Source organism: Argiope bruennichi, chromosome 5, assembly GCF_947563725.1.
Source record: "Argiope bruennichi chromosome 5, qqArgBrue1.1, whole genome shotgun sequence".
Taxonomy (NCBI): domain Eukaryota; kingdom Metazoa; phylum Arthropoda; class Arachnida; order Araneae; family Araneidae; genus Argiope; species Argiope bruennichi.
In genome coordinates this window covers 53,063,142-53,079,582 of record NC_079155.1, presented here as the reverse complement: position 1 = coordinate 53,079,582, position 16,441 = coordinate 53,063,142, and the positions used below count along the sequence as shown (strand labels likewise).

General features: G+C 31.0%; 1 protein-coding gene across 6 annotated transcripts in view; it reads right to left on the bottom strand.

Moving 5' to 3' along the window:
* Positions 1 to 16,441, bottom strand: part of LOC129968742 (disks large 1 tumor suppressor protein-like) — a 294,351-nt gene that overhangs the window by 90,661 nt on the left and 187,249 nt on the right. For all 6 annotated transcript variants that reach the window (XM_056082941.1, XM_056082944.1, XM_056082943.1 and 3 more), the window contains 2 exons: positions 727 to 768; positions 585 to 632 (listed from right to left, as the gene is read on the bottom strand). In XM_056082941.1, coding sequence (XP_055938916.1) covers positions 585 to 632; positions 727 to 768 — 90 coding nt within the window. The remainder of the gene's footprint in view (positions 1 to 584; positions 633 to 726; positions 769 to 16,441) is intronic.

Below are 16,441 nucleotides of genomic sequence, written 5' to 3'. Positions count from 1 at the left end.
CACGAATACAAGACTTTAAATTCCATTCACAACATTTGTTTTATAAAACTTTATTAAAAAAAAGTTTTACGTTCAAGATTTTAAAGTAACTATATTATTGCTGAAATAAAGGCGGAAACAATATAAGCCGCATGTAAAAGTTTTCTATTTTTCGTCAAAAATTACTTTTCAGTGTATTTATGATTTCTGTTCATATTTTTTGTTTCGATATTTTATCAGGTAAATTTATTCTAAAATCGGAAAACCTGTGCACAGTAGTGTGACATAGATTTTGTATACTTAAAATTTAACCTAATTTATTACACATGGATCAGTTATTTAAGTTTAAGTTTACAGTAAAAATATGAAATACTTCATTTTATTGTCTACGAAATTAAAATAATGCCAAAAAATTGTTAGTTAAGTAATCTTTTGGGTTCGATGGAGGTTTATTGTATGCCTTAACAAAACGATTATAGAGAGTTTTATATTTCGAATTTTTTATAAGAATCATGCTATGCTTCCATTCAGAAAGAGGGAAAGACAAAAAAATTGCTTTCAACTTTATTTAAAGAAAAAGAGTTTTAAAAAAATGGCATACAAACCCTTTCTAACGTGATTTCTTCATATTCCCATTCGTCATCACCATTTGTCTACAAAAAATAAAATTAAATTAAAATTAAAAAAAAATAAATAAATGACATATGATAAAAAGCAGGTTAATACTTCAGGACAAATATAACTTACATGATGGTCAGAAACTCGGAGATTCATGATGTTCGGTAGTCCCTGAAAGAGAAATAATTATATATAGCACCATTTTATATAAATACCCAACTTGTTCAGAATGAAGCCATGAGAGGAAAGCATCAATCAAGAAATAAAAGCAATAATTACAAATGCAATAAAATATCTCTTGTTGGGTGAGCTTTAATTTTCGAGTAAAACTGAGTCTTTGGAATGACTCATATTGTGTGTTCCGTTGAATTTAAACACATTAATGTCAAATAAATATTCTTTATTTTCTTCTTTAATAAATATTTTTTACTTCTTATGTACTAAATACTAAATCGTGAATAATTATACGTGTGTGAATTAGATCATGAGTAACTAAAATCAGACAACTATTATTTATTAGACATATGCCTGAATTTACCATAAGAAATGTACGAAAAAATTCTAAATATTACCATAAAACAAAAACAAAAAAAAGTAACTGAAAGTAAAATATAAACAATTTGCCAAATAAAAAAAGCTCATTTAAATTTTTGTCGGTTAAACAACGCAATACCTTATTTGCAATACAATGGTTATTAAAATATAATATTGGAAATCTGTGTTTGTTTGAACTTTTGCCTTCCTCACGGAATCGAATAAAACTGACAAGAGAATTAAAAGAAAAAGAAAAAAGGGGGGGGGGGGGGTCAGCTTGATTTATAATATGGATAGATATATTTCCAAAAATACCTGGGCAAGCTAACACACTAAGATTTAAAAAAAAAAAAAAAAGTTGGATCAAAGTGCACTTGAATGAAGTCGAATAAGCATAATATCCGGTATATTAAATAAATTCCTAAATTTTCGTATGAAGCAGGAGGTAATGCTTAAAAATAGTCTTTCTAATGAAAGAAACAGACATCTTTGAAGTTGACTGTCATGCTACAATAGGATTTAGAGATGAAAAGTCAACGGAATAATATGTCTTTATTAGTGTACCAATTATTAACTTAAAAAAATATGGTGGCTCCAAATAAATTGCAAAAGCACGAGAAAGTGATAATTTTATTTTGAGTATTTACATCAAATTTGTTATATATACTTTCATTTTTAGAATATGTTCACTAATTCTTTTTCTTATGGCATTCAGCGAAAAACGATTCTGTTGTGAATTTCATATTTTACACACATTACATTAACTTTCCAGTATACAAATGAAGAAGCGTTTCTAAAAATTTCATTTTAATTCCATTAAAGACTAATATATATAAGTAACCAATCTAAAGTAAGAAAAAGTTTGAAAACGAAACTAAAATGAAAACGAAACAAAACAGTTTCGCAATCGCAACTAAAATTTATTACCTATTTAAACTAAAACCAAAAAGGAACTTCATAGTATTTAGAGAGCGCAATTGCAGCTACTTCTAAAACACAGATGAATTGATACAAAAGTATTAGAATCAAGTTAATAGGAAAAACAAAAATCAAATAAAAATTAAACCAAAAAAATTATTAAAAAAATATTAAAAAAAGAATCCGGCCTGAAGACTTTTTCAAGGGTCACCCTCAGGCAGGGATTCAAATAAAGGGATTTTTTCTGTGAGGACATACAGACTTTGTCTAATAATGATTCCTCGTGACCCGAAAATCCCCTGAAATTATGCTCAAGAGATATACCATTTTAACAGAAAGGAAATACAAAATAACAAATTAGAAAAAAAGAACCACAACAAAATAAAAATACAATAAAAACAATAACAAAAAAAAAAACAGCATTAAAATTAAAATTAAAAACGAAAAAGCCAGAACATACCATCCAACAGTCAAGGAAGCTTTAAACAATCGATTGTGATTTCCTGTTTTTAAAAAAGTTAACGGTAAATTATGTAAACAGAGGTAGGCACCCAGCGCCATCTATTGAGTGATCCTATGGCGCTGGGTGCCTACCTCTGTTTACATAATTTACCGTTAACTTTTTTAAAAACAGGAAATCACAATCGATTGTTTAAAGCTTCCTTGACTGTTGGATGGTATGTTCTGGCTTTTTCGTTTTTAATTTTAATTTTAATGCTGTTTTTGTTTTTTTGTTATTGTTTTTATTGTATTTTTACTTTGTTGTGGTTCTTTTTTTCTAATTTGTTATTTTGTATTTCCTTTCTGTTAAAATGGTATATCTCTTGAGCATAATTTCAGGGGATTTTCGGGTCACGAGGAATCATTATTAGACAAAGTCTGTATGTCCTCACAGAAAAAATCCCTTTATTTGAATCCCTGCCTGAGGGTGACCCTTGAAAAAGTCTTCAGGCCGGATTCTTTTTTTAATAATTTTTTTGGTTTAATTTTTATTTGATTTTTGTTTTTCCTATTAACTTGATTCTAATACTTTTGTGTATATATATATATATATATATATATATATATATATATATATATATATATATATATATATATATATATATATATATATATATATATATATATTGTGTATATATATATATATATATATATATATATATATATATATTTCGTAATTTATTATAGTAAATATTACAGATAATGATGCTCCCTTCTCCCAAATTCACTGCCTAAAAGCGGCTTTCATATGGAATAATTTTTTTTATTAAAATTGATTGATAGTCAATTAAGTTCTGAATCTATTAAAATATTTGTATTGATATCGGTAAAACACAAATGTGCAGAATTTAAGAATTCTCGTTCATTCTGAAATTAATGAAAAATGACATCACAAAATTCCATCTACAAACATGAAAGAAATCAAATTAAATGAAAGCGCTTAAAAGATGAAATGTCTGAAATGCATCTAAATAAAACAAACAAAATGTTTCGTTAAACAATGAAATTCGTCCGAGATTAAAGAATGAAAACTTGCGTGTTTCATCAAGAAAACGCGGCGACGAAAGGATTTAAAAAATGCATGTGAAAAACCCTTCGTTTGCAACAGCAATGATGTATAATGGTTGCGCGACATTCAACACTGTATGATGTTTTTGCGTTCTAAAACTAGAATTTTAGTTTGGCAGACAGACATTTTTTTTTAAATTTAATTTTGACGCTTTTCTTTTGAGGGAAATAATTTAACAAAGTAACATGATGAATTTTAGATACTGAAAATGGTATACATTAAGTGAATATAATTAATAAAATATTCTCTCCTCGGCCGTCGTGAATGCTCAAGACATTCTAGTACAGTATTTTCTTTAATCCAACAGTCTGCATCCCCTGAAAGTATCGAGGAAATTGGGAAGGAAGGGGCAAATCCTTGAAGTCACGGGGAAATCCAGAAGCAATACTGTTTCGCATGCAGCAACCATTTTACGCGGTACTAGAGTGCCTCAATACCGTAAAAGTGGCGTCAACCGAATGACAAAATTTGATTGTTCATTTACTGCCCCGAGCACTTAGGTAAAAGCTGTCGTATGATTAACATGCAAGGCAAAAGAAGTTCTTGAGAAACAGCCAAATTTATTTAAGTAAATGTATGCATAATTTGGAAATCTTGATATAAAGAAATGTTCTATAGTTGAATTGAATACGGTAGTGAGGCACTAGACGCGGTACAATGCAGAAAATCGAGTACGGAATTTGGATATTTTCCTTTTCACCCATTGGGACCAAATTTTAATACTGATATACAAATTTGGTCTCAGGCATTAAATCGTACATTAAATTTTAGTTTTCAAAATTAATGCTTTTTCGATATATTACCTTCACTTACATAAACATATATAGAACGACAAAGAGCAATGCGTTTACAAATTTGGTCCAAAATTTAATATATATCTATGATTTTTAATGGTAAATATGTGTGCAAATTTCAAATGACTAACCCAAAGAATTTTGAGTTATCATTTTCAGAGGGGCGGACAAAGCAACTGACAGTCACATCTCCAAAAATGTATTTTTTTGGACTCAAGGGACACTAAAACATGGACATTCATCATTTCTGATGAATTTGTATCGATTTTTAAAATTATTTCAATACTTTCTTTTTATATACTTTATATAGGAAACAATAAAAATATATTAACACTCAAATTGAGATAGCAGCAATAAAATCAGAAATGAAAAATCTACACAAATTGATAACCCAAAGAAATATACATATCTCCATCAGAAAGTTCTAACATGACAAATATAACAGACATTCAACAAACACAGCACAGGAATTCGAACACAAATCCGAATGCAAACTCAAAATTGAAAATATATTTAAACAGACATCGCTGGGTTTGAATATTACTTGGATGCAACTGACATTCAACGATTACAGATCTTTTCTCTCTTACCACGCCTTCAATCCATTCCAGATGCAAATGAAATCCACCAAGTGTCGCATTTGCTCATGAAAGAAACCATACCTTCACGATTCCAAATAGAGACCGAATTTCTCGACATTTCTAAGTGGAGAGGGGGAAAAAAGGATGAATTCCCGAAAGTCCTCAAAAAGAGACGAAGATGGGAAGAATTTCATGCGTCTTTTTATTTTCGGAATTTTTCCCGAGTAGCGCAGCGAGCAATAACGCTAAAATCCACCTTACCATCGGGAAAATTCAATAAAGGCGCCGAGAGTATTTCCTTTGTTTCAAAATATTTATGAAACAAAAGTGGGGACTGCGCGCTCTTAACAGGATCACGGAATGATAAAGAAAATTTTCCTCGGCCACTTTAAAAAGCATCATGCGCCGGGAGCCGGAATATGCAATATATCTCCCGGGATGGAATTCGAAAAGAGAACTTTTTTGGGAGGCAAACAGACCGTAAATAACGACAGCAAACCATAAATCATTGGATTTCTGGAACCTCTGTTCTTCATTTCCGTTATGCTATTAAGTCGAAAACGGTTTCCTCTTTCGGAATAAATTCGGGAAAAAAGATGCATCCTTCAAACAAACGCGGTGATCTCTAAATTGGTTTTCAAAGGACGGGTTGGTTTAAAAAAAAAAAGAGGAAGAATTGCATTTCAATATGGCATAACTCATGAGACGGGAAAGTTGAGTTTAAGCTCAGATAGTCATCGGTTATGATTTATTTCATCTTTCCTTTTTCGTTCACATAAAGTGGATGATCGCTCCATGTACGTAATCCATTCAAAGGTATTAACCCATCACCGATTTACAATAGTTTCTTTTGGGGGAGGATTTGATTAATTGGTTCAATAAAAAATATTTTTATAAATAATACAGACTTTCCAATAGCTACTTAAAAAATCGTTTGAGATAAGCATATACTTCTAATAGAAAAAATGAGCTTAATAACGACAAAATTATATTTTATGTTGTCTGTATCGATACATGCAAAGGCGGATTTTCCAATTAGAAGTTGTCTAGGCAACTAAACTAAAAATGTTTCACCTATGGTCGTAAAACACCTAAATCCGCCACTGAATACATGTACTGCTGAAAAATTACGTAACAATATTTTTATATAGATCTCCAGTTCCACTTATCAAACTTAATAAAAAATGATTTACAAAATTAAATTTTAAACAACAAAAGCAACAAAATTTTCAGTCTTTGAAGACCATGGTCCACATAGTTACGAAGCTTTAATATTATTTTCAGAAGCTTTTAGACAATTTTAATGCGGCCGTTGAGTAGCTTTAAATAATGACATTCAAAGTTTCACAGCTCGGTCTGATTTAGTCTCAGAAAAATGAAACTTAATATAAATAAATCTTAGAGTATTGAAAGTATTCTAATAAATATTACTAATAGGGTCGGAGAATTGCATAAAAATGATCACATCATAGTTTTTTCAGCAGTACTTTTATTGACTCCAATTGCATTAAATATTATTTTTAACGTCATATATTTAAAATCTTTTTGAGATCATCGTATACGAAGCATCTACAGAGAAAATACTGTAATCGTCTAAAAAATCAATCTCGAGATTTTGAGAAATCTCCACGTTTCAGACTTCTTCGAGTCTAAATAAATAAATAAAAACTCAAATCATTTCCATCTACGAGTAAGATTACTCAAAACGTTTAGATCTAGACAGATGAAATTTTGTACTTTGCCTTGAAATCAAATTTGGAGCATTCTATCAAATTTTGATCCTTCCAGAAAAGTTTTGTGTATCTGAAAACAAGTGAACAAGATAGTTACAGAACGTAACAGAGTTAGATGGATCAAATTTATTACACAGTTTTAACATCGAAAATATAGATCCGAAACAAATTTTGAAAACAAATATATTACCGGTTGACTGTCTGTCGGGTTATACATTCGCATGAATATAAACTTGATGACTGAAAAACGCACGGATTAAGAAAAATAAAGTTTGTAATCTTGTCAATAAAATTGTCTTCTGCTAATTGTTTGTTCAGTCGGTTGGGAAAAAAGGGTCTATTGGTTCCTCCTCTTATCTTATGAAGCACAAAACGCTAATACACGAAACTTTTAAAAATCTGAGCACTCAAACCATTCATGGCCTCGTCGAAAATCTACAATTTTTATACGAAGAGACCATCCTTCCGTTTAAAATGGAAGCATATATCGATATTTAAAGATTTAAAAATTAATTTTTGGGACATTACTTGGAAAGATACAATGTATAATAATATCAATAAGATTGGCTCTATTATGAAAGACTGGCATCGATAATGAGAGAAGAAAAAAAAAAGAAAAAAAGAAACGAATTTTGAAATTACATCTTAATAAGCTATTTCATTCGGTATATTCCATGCCTCCATGACAAAACAAAAGGTTGGACGGTTGCAACAGTATTTACTGAGAGTCCATATGACAGATTTGTACCCTTTCCGAGCCTGCAAAGAAGTGGTTTCAAAATTCTAAACTAGATATATATAATGAAATTTTAAGGAAACCACTTTTAAAAAAATAAACGAGAACATAAAACATTCTGTACATAGCCAACAGAAAAGTAGCGAGAAAAACAAACCGGAGCATGACATTGCTTTTACATCTCTTCATAATATTTTTATTAAAAAAAAAAAAAAACCGTAAAGTCATTAACATTTTGTCCCGATGATAAGATTGGCGATAAGGATATTATACCCCCTTTTTTTCAATGGTTGCTACGCCACTGAGTGTCAAAGTTAATGTATGTTATCATTATAATTCCATTCCAGAAACAGTTCAAAGATGTATGGAAGTTACACTTTTTTCTCCAATTTCATTCCATCCTTTTCTATTTTTTTTAAGTGAGAGCGCTGCTATTTAGGTAATTCTTTAGCAATCCTCTACCTTCTGTTATTTTTCATGCAGCAGCTCCACAAATTCTTATATGCAGTTTCGATTCTAGTTGTATTTGTTTTAGAAAGTGATCGTAGCCTGAATATAATAATAATGGTACAACGTGGAAATATTCATTGTTCCACTTTGTTCGCAGTCACAATTGCCATTAACCAATCATGCATTTCTTATACATACTTTTTTCTTACAAATCCCTATAGCTTCATAATACTGAACGCTGTGTTATCTGGATTGAAATAACGGATTTAGAATTCAGACAGAAACAATGAATTAGGTAATTCTATACTAAGCCCCTTACTTCTGTTATCTTTTAAGCAGCAGTTCTACAAACCTTATATGAAGTTTTCGTTTTCAGTTGTGTTTGTTCTAGAAAATACTCATTACCCGAATATTATAATAATAGTACTGAGTAGAAATGTTTGTTGCTTCACTTTGTTCGCAACGACAATTGTCATTAAACAATCATGCATTCATTACATTTACTTTTTCTTATAAATTCCTGTAGATTTATAATACTGAACGCTGCGATATCCGAATAGAAATAACGAAATTCCTGATTCCAATGAACGTTAAATGAAATCTGATTGCTCATTAATGCATGTGAAATATAAAGCACTAAAGATAGCATTTCATTCCTGGAGAAAAATGGGCCATAAAATTAATCGAAATAAACGGCGACGAAAAATTATTGCTCGTAATGCAAAATGTAGAGAAGGGATTTAGATTTAATGGGATTTATACGTGAATAACAGGAAGCATTTCAAACACCAGCAATGAAAACGTCAGTTTAACTGCTAGTAATTACTTTGACTACGAAATTCTTCGAAAATATCTAATCAGGCAAAATATTTCCTAGAATGAAATAATGCAATCAAGCTCAAAAGTGATTAAAATGTCGTCAGCAGCTGCTGGTGAATATTGATACTCAAAAGAGCTATGAAATATGTATGCATAAATCTTTGGTAATGGTTGAAAAATTAAGGTATCCAGGTTTACTTTTAAGACTGAAGATAATAAAGATGCCAAACTTTGTAATATATTTTCGTAATAATATGCGATTCCATTTTCTTTCGCTGCCTTCTTAGTTCTTGAGCCACTGACCAACCTCTCCTCCTCCAGAAGATTTATAATTTAAAATTAAATTCTTTTTAACAAGAATTTGTTATCATAAGCATACAGGCTCGTCTGAATTTAACCTATTTCCAACAACTATAAAGCTGCATCTGAACAAGTTGATGCAAGTTCGGCGGGGGAAAAAAAAAGGGGGGGGGGTGGAGAACGAAAAAGAAAAGAAAAGACCTAGGAAGGCGAGCGTGTCAACACTTCAAAAGATTACATTCAAATTAACAAATAATTAAAAGCATAATAGGACATGCCCATGATGACGAAAGGAAAGGGCTAGAGAAAGGAGAGACCCCCCCCTACTTTATTTATTTATTTATTTCTCGTTGTTGTTGTAAATCCAATAACAACTCAACGATTTTACAACTCTTTGGGGTTTTTTTAATGAACAAGGTTGGATTGAATTAGAACCAAGCAAAGTCCAAGATTTTTAATTTTGATTTACAGTACGTTAAATATTCTTCGAGTGCAGAATTATTTTGGGTTCTAAATCCATAAAATTATTATTCAGAATAATATAAATGCTAGTCGATTTCGGCAAACATCTGTTCGCTTATCATCTATATGTTTAAAATAATTGGCAAAATCAAAAATAGCCCCCCAGTCACACTTATTGAAACTATTTGATTAATTTTTAGATTATGAAACCTACATAATCATCAATGGTCTCTCAGCCACCATAAATTTTCGAAGGATATCCTTAAAAACACTATTTCACCTTACATTCTCCCAAAGGAAAACCTGTGACAGAATTCTCAAGCCAAAATCACTAAATTAAATATCTAATATATGGATTTCAACGATTTTTATTTCAGTGGAAAACTATGGCCGCCTCTATACATATCACCAATGGACTTCTTCCTCATACTCCTTCAATTTCGAGATATTTCAAAATAAAATTCAGTTAGAGTCCTCAACCTCAACAATTGTACAAAGTCATCAATTTTCATAAACTACTAAATTCGGTTACTTTGGAAGCACAACTAACTAACTGGAATATTCCATCATTAATATGCAATTCTAATTTAGAATAGAATTTTCTTACTTTTTTTTCTCATCAAAATTATTTGACATGACTATATTAATAGCCTTAATACGAATGACGAAACCAATACAATAATACAATTAACAATTAATACAATTAACGGCAACTGATGACGCATCAAGGAATCATGAACTTTCATATGAAATTAAACTAACTGAAAAAAAAAATGATCCAATGGTTGGAGTAAGTGAGCTCTCTTGTGGGTTTTCCTACTGCAGACAAAACATAGGATTAGAACAAAAAGGCCCTCTATACACAAAATACTGAATTGTGAGAAGCATAAAGACCGAGAAGCAAAACAAATAATTATTAATTTAGTAATAAAATGAATAAATTAATAAAAAGTGCTTGAAATATTAAAAATATCGTAGAATTATTACACAAAAGAAAATTAGTGATGTCAAGAATGATAAAATTCGATTCCGAAAACGCTAAAACCAGCGGAAATGTGTCAGGTCTGTCATTGAGAATGTACAGTGGAGTTCTACTTTTTTGATTTCTCTTGAAAGTGAGAGATGATGGGACGCAGCCAATCTTTGATATCATATCTGGGATCTATACACTTTCATATGAAATAAAACTTTTTGAGATCGGATCGTTGGTTTCTCTTCTTATATGAATTATATAGATCTTTAGAAAGAAATATCGGATACGTTAGGAAAAAGTAAATCACCAGTACATAAAATATTGTTTAAAAGTAAAAACTGAAATTAAGATGAAAACTTTGTATTTTTGTGGAGAACGGATTAAATAAATTTTCAGATATTAATCTGTTTAAGTATGTGTTAGATATCAATGCTCATTTTCTCCTTCTCAATTCCCCTTTACCCTAAAAGTAGAATCTGCCGTTTTGTAACTGTAGTGTCACAGCTGCATATGCACCAGCTGCTAAACATTTCTGTCACATGTATTATATACGAATGAAGATTCCTCCAATGGTGTTTCAAACCTTTATTCATGTTATTAGTTAATCATTTACAGTAATGCCTTCGTGTGTGTCGGTATTGTATAAATAAACACTTTTGTTGTTTTGCAATATTCGCTGCGCAAATCTCCCAACATAAATTTTGATATTTCATGAAATAAGAAATTTCAATATTCATTTTAAATTCGATCAAAAATAGGGTAGGAGGTCTACATTCTGGGAATTTTAAAATAAATAACGTATTAATATGTTCAAAACAATAGTAATCTGTTCGTATGAACAGATTCTATTGTTTTGAACTCTCCAGGTCTTTTGTACCCTTCCATTCTGTATTCGGTAGTGAGCACAGAGCAAGACCGAAGAGGCATGCCGAATTTCAGCCAGCTACCCGCAGCTACCCACGTCGAATTGCATTCCAGAGAGCAAATGAACCTAATTCCTTTAATTAAATCCACGCCCAGAAACCGTCGAATTATCGCAACATTCCAATGGAGGTGTGAAACAGCTATCTGCGGAGTTAGGCGTCGTTTCGAAATACCAAAGGTACAATATTAAAGGACGGATCTTCAAGAAATATAAGATGACTGGCAATTAATTACCAGCTTAGATTTCTCGTTGTTTCGCCCAATATTGCACGATTTGGATTTTAAAAGATATTAAGATTGCAATTTTATGACATCCGAGATTTTGAATATGAGCACCACAAATGCCATTTAGAAAGGTTTTCATTTCATAGCACTGATGCGTTTTCTCATGTTTCCGTGCCTCTTCTAAATTAGAAAATAGAATCCGAATTTGGGAATTGCAGAGGGACGAGACTCTTTATAACTGCATTATGAAGTAAATGAAAATAATAGACGAGTTAAAGAAATGGTTATTTAATTATTTTCTAAGTTCCATATTTCATAAGATAAAACAAACTCGAAAATGCACTACACTCACTAAGAATACAATCTAATAATAACCCTCAAGAAGGATCATAGGGAATATACCTTGATGTTAATAACGTAACGCCATCTGTTGTATCAAAAGAGAACGCAGTAGAGTTATGTCACCGCAACAAAATTGAATTTCTATTACTTTTAAGTCTTCAACCATAAACTTGTGATTGCTGATTTGCTAGAGTTATATACTATTTTAAATATTGCAGGACAATTGTTGGAGGATGAACTAAAGTTTTGAACCGAGATCAAATGACAAGAATGACGCTTCCAAAGACACCACATTCGGCAAATCAATGCATCACAACAACGAGAGGGCGTTTCATGTACATGGAAGGCCTTTGACGAAATTGTGTTTCGATTTCTGAACTACCGCTCTCAGAGAACGAGATCTTTGTAAATAACACCATCAATGTTTTTCGGCAGAGAGAACAAAAACCCGAAGATATTTTTTTAAGATAAATTTCTTTTCTATTTTAAAAATAAAATATAAAGCTACATGCAGCATTTTAATTTATGTATGTACATGTTTTGTGTAAGAGAAACGAATTAGAGGAACCATTAAGTCAAAAAATCAATACATTAATGACATTTTTAAAAGTTAAATATGATGAAAGAGTAAACACTAAAACCAAGCCGTGCGCCATTTATTACATTTGCTGTACAATTAACTAATGATGACAAGGTGCGAAAATGTCATGCTATGCCTCGGCAGTCACTTCCCCTTGCTACGTAACTGGCTGGTTTGGTTTAGTAATATTAACGTCCCGTTTTAAAGCAACACTAGGGCTATTTTGGGACGGACCTCGTCATTTTGAACCGCGGTCAGATGACGAGGACGACACCTGAGCTGGCACCTCCCTCTCCACACCACACCACACCGGCGGGAGGACGTTTGGTCATGACGGATTTAACGTGCAACAGACCCCCTTACACGACGGTTCTTCGGTGGAATCGGGTCACGAACCTGAAACCCTCCGGTTCCGAAGCCGAGACCTTACCACCAGGTCACCGCGGCCCACGTAACTGGCTGGATTTTCACTGTTAGGCGATAAAGCGCACAAATTTGCAAAATCCCATGTTGCGACATACATAATTTTATTGTTCGGATTCTTCTTTTACCTCAATAATAATAATAATAATAATAAATTAATAACATTATATATATAATTGTACACATATGAAGAATCCCAATAGTGAAATTTTGCAACTGCTGTTGAACACATTACTTAGTCCAACTTAACCCTACCCTTAATTTAATAATTTTTTTTTATAAACACTATTAAATGCTAAATTTAGAAAAAAAAAATATATATGAAGTTATCGATATCATTTTATGAGGTTAGAATTTAAAAACACTTTACGAAATACATTAAGACTCCTTATGTTGTGAGGGATCGCACAAAATATTTTTGCCTCGGAAACTACTCCCGAGTTGAAAGGCGCACAGCGCATTTAATTTAATATCGAAAATTGAAGAACGAATTGAAGGCCTCCGGCAACATCAAAATAGCTCCTTATTTGCACTCGCTTAACTCAGAACGTGTAGATAGGGAAGATAAAAAGAACATTTCCCTTTAACGTACAATTGAAAAGGTAGAAATATCGTCAAGTTTTAACGATAATTGCTTTTACATCGCGTAATAAAGAACGATAGTCGTTTAAGAATCAGCTCATTTCTCCCAAAATAGATCCAGAAGTATAGTTTCGTTGTCTTATTTTTCGTAATTTCATTATGCTCCGCCCAAAACGGAGCTCATTTCACTACCAGATATTCTTTTCCTCGAAAACGGATTTAAACGATCTGTCATTAATTTAACTAATGGTATCTAAACGGAGCTCACAATGAAAATGAACATCTGTTTTCCACAGGTAGCAGAATGCTTGGAAGTGAAATGAGTTTTTTTTTTTAAATGTATTTTCTAGTCTGCTGTATTAAATTAGAAAGCTACACAGAAAAAGATTTTAGACCAACATTTTAATTTGTTGTAACATAACAGCCAATGGGGGAAAAGTAACTAAAAAAAAATCTTTATTAAAGTATTTGCCACTTTAAATGAAACAAAGATTTGATTAAATTAATTGAAATTTACAACGGAATTATAATTTACATAAAAACATTCTCAAAATGGAAATGTTTAATTACTTTTCCAGTCTAATTTTAATCCTTCATTGTTAATTAAATCCCACCAGGTTATTTTAAATTTCAAAAAGATCCACATTGTTTACCTCTCTAAATTGAAACCTTTTATAACAAAGCTCCTTCAACCTTTTCCATTTGTGAACTTCTTTTTTTCGGGGTGGGGGTGGGGGGAGGGGAAGCAAGTAGAGGAAAAACAAAATTTTTACGACCTCAAATCGATCAGAAAAATTTTGTTTAGATCGCTTGCAAAATAAATAATAAAATGAAGGAATGATTTACAATATCTTTAAAAAAAAATCAATTTAAGGTAAATCATTTATCTAAATTACAGGAAATCTTAGAAGACGATTTTCTTTTCGATTTTTAAATGATTTTAGTGAGCTTAAGTGTCTTCAGATTCATAGAAATGGAATTTTGTATCGTTTTGTGTTTACGATATCAACACAATCACTATTATTAATAATAAAGAAAGTGTTATGTGTGGCGCCAGATTAGACTATTTGACCTAGAACTATCAAAATTGACACATACATATTTTGGAAGGAGGGAATGCACACCTCGATGGGGTTTTTGAAAATTCAATTATAATTTTAATTAATTACAAATTAAATGAGATTTTTTATGTCTTATCGCAATAAATTCAGAAAATATCGCACAAAAAATGATTTTTGCACAGTTAAAAAAAATTATCACTTTAATTATACAAATTTAGTTGCTGCAAAATTCCTCAGTTTAAATATCATTCACTTTTAAAGTTAAAGTATATTTCAGAACAATATTTTCATTGTCATGAATGGAATCTAAATACTTTTTATTGCTGCTACTTATATTTGCTCCTTTTTTTCCTTCATTGTTGATAAACTATGAAGATTCAGTTTATTTTTCCAAATTGAGTAAGTTTTTTTTTAAAATCATGCTTTTAATTTTTTGAATATAGAAACAATTACAGCTAATGCTTGATTTAGAAATAATGATGATTTTAAAAAAATGCGCATTTCTAAATTAATTAACCTTTTAAAATTAATTAACCCATCTTTTAGTTTGGCATTTTACTTTGTAATTGAAGTTCATTGATTTTTTAAAAAACTTGAAGTGCTGATTTCTTTTATTGAACACTTTTTTTTAAATAATTCTTTGCTATATTACTTAAATTATAAAATATATTTGGTAATTCATGCAAAAAAATAAATATTGTATGATTCTCTTTCCTTTCATCGTGCTTTTTACGAAGTACTTCGATTTAGCAAGCATGTTACTAGAATAATTGAAGTTGTAGCACCTCTTTTTCCCCTTGAGCAGAGAGCGCCCCCTTGTGGCGTTTACAGACAAGCAGTTGAACGGGAGGCCTGCATCCTGAGGTCGACTTTTTTTTCTATGCGCAACCCTTGCGCTAACACCGAATGCTTTCGGTTGGAAACGGTGGAATCCCTCCTCCATACTGTTTACTTTAACTTACTTGTCTATGTGTTTTTTGTAAATTTTGTAGTGTAGCTGTGTTTGTGTAGATTAAAAATATTATATTTAAAACCGGGCAGTTCAGTAGAAAATCGCAACACACTCACTATAAAATGTAATTATTTTCCGTTGGAAGATAAACTTCGAATTTTAGGTGAAATGACAGAAAATTAGAGAAACGATGGCACATTGAACATAAATGTATAAAATTTCTAAATTAATATGAAATAATTTAATACAGAATGGACAGATTTCAAGAATATTGATAGATATCGCGGTAAAAAAAAATAGAGAGAGTGCCAGATTGTAGAATGGTTAACTTTAAACATTTAATGCACTCAAACGCTAACACAAAAATCACCGGTAGGTGGCACTATGAAAGGTGATTACGTACGGAATAAACAAATTAGACAGTTCATGGACAGTTAGAATTACCAATATAGCATGTAGTTACTTCTTGGATAGAAACTTGCTCACTAAGAAAGGGTTCTTCCACATTTTAATTATATTTTTAATTAAAAATTAACAAGCATTTTAATGTTTTTCCTCAATAATTTCAGAGGACATACACCTTTTTTTACCTTAAAATTGAAAAGGGCTTTTCAATAATACTACTTTTATTTCTTTACAATTTTTAATTCACCATTTAAAATATTTGTAATAACATATCACAGTAATACTTCTCATTATTTTTTATTTATTGAACATGCGTTCTGATGATATAAAATACTTGTGTGTGTGCGCGTGCGTCATCGTTGCTATATATTTAAGAGTAAATTTTAAGAATAAAATAAAAATTGATGAATCAAACTAAAAACATTGCCATGCTATAATGTTTAAGACTAGAAGTTGAATCTATTTTTAATTTTTTCTCTC